We start from the raw sequence: 5,585 nt of genomic DNA, 5'->3' as shown, positions 1-5,585 counted from the left end.
TGTGACCAACGTTAGAAGCACATTGGAAGTTGCATCAGGCAGATTAAAAGCAGCCGGTCTGTGGTTTCGACGTCGTTTTATACAACACCAACAAATCTAAGCATCTCCAAGCGACACTGATCGCCGACGTCTTTCATCTGTTAAAGTAACCGCCGTAATATCGCATGTCCAATATACAGAACCTCCAATCTTTCGGTAAGTTACACGCGTCGAGCACGAGTTTGCAAACGGAAACGATCCTGAGCATTGTCCGTGTAACGTTACTTTGTTCTGTGTGCTCATAAATTTATCAGTACGAGTGTTTTTTTAAATACGATAGATATGAGTAATTAGCTTTTTCTCTTTAAGAGTAAAAGTGTGAGGTGAAACATGTGAAATATCAGAATTTTAAAATGACGCGTTTAACTTATTTTCTGTTTATACTCGCCGTAGCCAAAAATGGCAGCTTGTTAGCTCAATATGTAAGATTACATTAGTCAAACGTGACTGTGAAAGCGTATGTTTGTGTGAGAACCAAATTTGGCCTAAAAAGTAACTTAAAAGTCCCACAGTGATCGGAAAAAACGTGTATTTGTATATTGTTGACCTAAATCACAGTCAGATGTTGCTCATTATTTGACCCGATTTCCACCTTGAGTTTGAGCTCTCATTGCAGTGGTATGATTTATTCCTTGTAGCCAAGACTAAGATATACACTTTATTTATTTATTTATTTTTTCTCTCCTCTGTAGATCCCTTTGCTGATGCAACTAAGGGTGACGACTTGCTCCCGGCTGGGACTGAGGATAAAATCCACATAAGGATTCAGCAACGAAACGGCCGCAAAACACTGACCACAGTGCAAGGCATTGCAGATGATTATGATAAAAAGAAACTTGTGAAAGCCTTTAAGAAGGTATTTTCATGTTTTGTTATTTGAAGCATTTTCTTCTAAGGTGTTTGATGTTGAGTTAACATTTGCACTGTTTTATTTAACAGAAATTTGCCTGCAATGGGACTGTGATCGAGCACCCAGAGTATGGCGAGGTGATTCAGTTACAGGGGGACCAAAGGAAGAATATCTGTCAGTTTCTGATGGAGGTAAAGTATGCGTCTGTTTGGTTGGTAGTGTAATTTGTTTTGGACTTCATATCAAATTAGTTTTGTATCCAGTTGCTAATTTTCATTTTCCATTTCGCAGATTAACATTGTAAAGGAGGAGCAGTTAAAGGTTCACGGGTTTTAAAATGCTGGCCCCTCCAGGGCTTTCTAAAGGACTGCACCAGCATGTAGCAATCCTAGTATATTCATGGCAGGGTTTTGGTGACCATATGCTAACAACACTGACAGCAGGGTAAAACTGTTTGTTTTTTGCAGTCATTTCAAGCTCGAATCTTCATAATGACCTCAAGCGGACCACTAATTCCAGGCTGGTCTGAATTAGATACTGAATATTTGTTGCTGATGCTTGTTAATGTTTTATTATAGATACACAATTGCACGGTATTATCTTTTTATCAAGGACAATAAAATTATGTGACTTTGCACATTTGTGGCTATTTGTCTTCTGTTCCATAATAAATTTTGGTTCATAAATGTTTAGTATAGCAAAGTATTTTAAGACTTCACTTTCAGGACTGTCAGAACTCTAAAGTTGTTTAAAGTCTTTATGGCACAAATTAAAAGGGTTCTTGTACATTTGTTCCACATAGTTTGTATGAAGTCACAAAGTATTACAATTACCTTTTAGTCTTGTACTAAAAATGCATTTTAGAATGGATTTCTACTGGCAATTTAACAATGCCCATGTTTTTAGTGTAGGCTAAAGGTTTATGATGGAAGTTTATGTACTAATTTACATTGTGGTGCATTATTCTGAGGAAGTTTGTAGAATTGACAAGGTTTCTTGTTGGTAAACCGCTTTTGTTCACTCTTGTAAAATCCTTTCAGCTGTGGCCTAAGTCTGCAGTGTCCTGGCTGTCCCGCCAGGCTCAATCATGAGCGTAATCCTCTTTAAAGGGCATGGAATGGCGTTCACGACTGAGGGACGCCAATCTCACTGAGTCCGTGTGGGCGTTTCAAACACTTTTTACCACAGCAAGATGGTCTGAAATTGAATTTCTAAAAATTATTACTTGATTCTATTTGCAGTGATTAAACTTGTATTTTGGGCAAACACAAGGTCCTTTCAATAACTCAAAAATACCACACTAGTGTAAAAAAGTAGTGTTCATCCCTGAGACTTAAATATTTTGAATTATTTTACCTGAACGATTCATTCACAGAATCATAAATCATTTTCCTCAATTTTGTCAGTTGTTGGAAGGAGACTTTTATCAAGCTATAAAAACAGCAAGAGTAAGCCTAAATGTGACCCAGAACCACAAAACTTAACTTAACCAGTCAATATTTGTAGCAAAAGCCAAAAATACATTGTATTGATCAAATTATAAATTTTTCCTTTATGCCAAAAATCATTAGGATTTTAAGTAAAGATCATGTTCCATGAAGATTTTTTGTAAATTTCCTACCAGAAATATATTGAAAATTAATTTTTAATTAGTAATTTGCATTGCTTAGAACTTTATTTGGACAACTTTAAAAGCTATTTTCTCAATATTTAGATTTTTTTTGCACCCTCAGATTCCAGATTTTTAAATAGTCATATCTTGGCCAAATATTGTCTTATACTAAAGGACAACAAAAAAAAAAGAGAGAGCTTATTTTTTTTCAGCTTTCATGTATAAATCTTTATTTAAAGCTTATGGGCGAGACTTCCGGTTCATTAATAACGAGAATAACAACGTGCAGTACATGGAAAAACTGATTGCACTTCAAACCAGTGTGTTCATTATTAAGATAATACATTAAAATAATATGGTGAAACACACCAATTTGCACTATCAAGTAGCAAAAAGAGTTTTGTACATCTAAAAATAGCTGTACACGGATATGAGACCTGAAGCTACACACATAAATTTACAAATGGCCATTGTCACTCTTACAAAAATAAGGTGGATATGATCTTCAAACACTTTTACATAGTCATAATAACCCCTAAACCCCATATCGACTTGTTTTTGAATGAATGAGATGTCATTTTATCAAGCTAAAAACAGTAGTTTTGATGCTGGGATGCTGGTTGTTTTGATGCTGGTTTCAACTGGTCCTTTGCTGCTTTACGCTGGTCCTTAGCTGGTCGACCAGCATAATTCAGCAAAAGGACCAGCATAAACCAGCAAATGACCATCTTAAACCAGCATCACAACATACCTAACCAGCATATGCTGGTTTTCCAAATAAATACAAATTATTAAAACAAGGTTAAAATAATTTATTATTCTGTAATTTTATGACCAATAGTCACTTTTAGACAATCATAAAACCTGGCATAGTCACAAAACTTGTGAATGAGATGTTTATCGAGTTTATTACAAAGATTGTATAGTTCATTCAGTTCGTGTCTCGTTCATTGTCAGTCTACAGTAGTGGCCAAAAGTTTTGAGAATTACATAAATATTGGAAATTGGAAAAGTTGCTGCTTAAGTTTTTATAATAGCAATTTGCATATACTCCAGAATGTTATGAAGAGTCATCAGATGAATTGCATAGTCCTTCTTGGCCATGAAAATTAACTTAATCCCGAAAAAACTTTCCACTGCATTTCATTGCTGTCATTAAAGGACCTGCTGAGATCATTTCAGTAATCGTCTTGTTAACTCAGGTGAGAATGTTGACGAGCACAAGACTGGAGATCATTATGTCAGACTGATTGGGTTAGAATGGCAGACTTGACATGTTAAAAGGAGGGTGATGCTTGAAATCATTGTTCTTCCATTGTTAACCATGGTGACCTGCAAAGAAACGTGTGCAGCCATCATTGCGTTGCATAAAAATGGCTTCACAGGCAAGGATATTGTGGCTACTAAGATCGCACCTAAATCAACAATTTATAGGATCAAGAACTTTAAGGAAAGAGGTTCAATTCTTGTAAAGAAGGCTTCAGGACGTCCAAGAAAGTCCAGCAAGCGCCAGGATCGTCTCCTAAAGAGGATTGAGCTGCGGGATCGGAGTGCCACCAGTGCAGAGCTTGCTCAGGAATGGCAGCAGGCAGGTGTGAGCACATCTGCACGCACAGTGAGGCCAAGACTTTTGGAACACCAGGGACAAATTGATCTTCTGCAAAAAGTATGGCGAATGGACTGCTGAGGGCTGGGGCAAAGTCATATTCTTCAAAGAAGCCTCTTTCTGATTGTTTGGGGCATCTGGAAAAAGGCTTGTCCGGAGAAGAAAAGGTGAGCGCTACCATCAGTCCTGTGTCATGCCAACAGTAAAGCATCCTGAGACCATTCATGTGTGGGGTTGCTTCTCATCCAAGGGAGTGGGCTCACTCACAATTTTGCCCAAAAACACAGCCATGAATAAAGAATGGTACCAAAACACCCTCCAACAGCAACTTCTTCCAACAACAGTTTGGTGAAGAACAATGCATTTTCCAGCACGATGGAGCACCGTGCCGTAAGGCAAAAGTGATAACTAAGTGGCTCGGGGACCAAAACGTTGAAATTTTGGGTCCATGGCCTGGAAACTCCCCAGATCTTAATCCCATTGAGAACTTGTGGTCAATCCTCAAGAGGCGGGTGGACAAACAAAAACCCACTAATTCTGACAAACTCCAAGAAGTGATTATGAAAGAATGGGTTGCTATCAGTCAGGATTTGGCCCAGAAGTTGATTGAGAGCAGGCCCAGTGGAATTGCAGAGGTCCTGAAAAAGAAGGGCCAAAACTGCAAATACTGACTCTTTGCATAAATGTCATGTAATTGTCGATAAAAGCCTTTGAAACGTATGAAGTGCTTGTAATTATATTTCAGTACATCACAAAAACAACTGAAACAAAGATCTAAAAGCAGTTTAGCAGCAAACTTTGTGAAAACTAATATTTGTGTCATTCTCAAAACTTTTGGCCACGACTGTACAGTCAGTCACGCAAGTAAAAAGGAAAGTTTTAAGCAATTTTGCAGATGAAAATGACTGAGAGCATTCAAAAACATATTAATACACCTAAGAAATACCGAAAAATTGTTGACGCGAGAACTGAATCGTGAGCTAATCCCGCTGCTTTTGTGAATCAGTTTGAACGAATCGTTCAACTCAAATCAGGGTTTCCGCGGGGTCTTAAAAAGTCTTAAAAAGTCTAAAATTTAAAAATCAAAATTTTAGGCCTTAAAAAGTCTTAAATTCGCTGTTCTAGGTCTTAAATAATTTTACACAGGTCTTATTTTTCCGATGTCCATGTAACGCTACCTCTAATGCTCATTTAAATTCTCTTTTTGTTGTTTCCGTGGTGTTGTAGTTCTTTATTTCACTATTCCAAATATAATTTGCTGTATTTAAACTACAAATGAGACCAGCATGCAACAGCCAATCAGCTTTCTGTCATTGGCGCGAGTCTCTCTCGGATTGTACCGCAGAAGTAAAATGGATTTATCTTTTTAGCTATGGGGAAGTGCAAGTTTAGCGATACTTAGCTTGAAAAAACTGAATATAGGTCTTGGCTAAGGCCAGTTGCTAACAACTAGATTTTTTTTCTCCCTCTGTGGAAGT

At 37.4% G+C, this 5,585-nt stretch overlaps 1 protein-coding gene across 1 annotated transcript; it reads left to right on the top strand.

The window, feature by feature from the left end:
- Positions 1–12: 12 nt before the first annotated feature.
- eif1b (eukaryotic translation initiation factor 1B) lies at positions 13–1,526 on the top strand. Its single transcript, XM_073831103.1, has 4 exons — positions 13–195; positions 732–895; positions 979–1,080; positions 1,181–1,526. The coding sequence occupies exons 1-4, from the start codon at positions 165–167 to the stop codon at positions 1,223–1,225; spliced, it is 342 nt and encodes a 113-aa protein (XP_073687204.1). The 5' UTR covers positions 13–164; the 3' UTR covers positions 1,226–1,526.
- The last annotated feature ends 4,059 nt before the right edge of the window (positions 1,527–5,585 follow it).

This window comes from Garra rufa, chromosome 24 (assembly GCF_049309525.1).
Source record: "Garra rufa chromosome 24, GarRuf1.0, whole genome shotgun sequence".
NCBI classification, from domain to species: Eukaryota; Metazoa; Chordata; class Actinopteri; order Cypriniformes; family Cyprinidae; genus Garra; species Garra rufa.
Note: the sequence above shows the minus strand (reverse complement) of the source record. Positions and strands in the feature narration are given on the sequence as shown.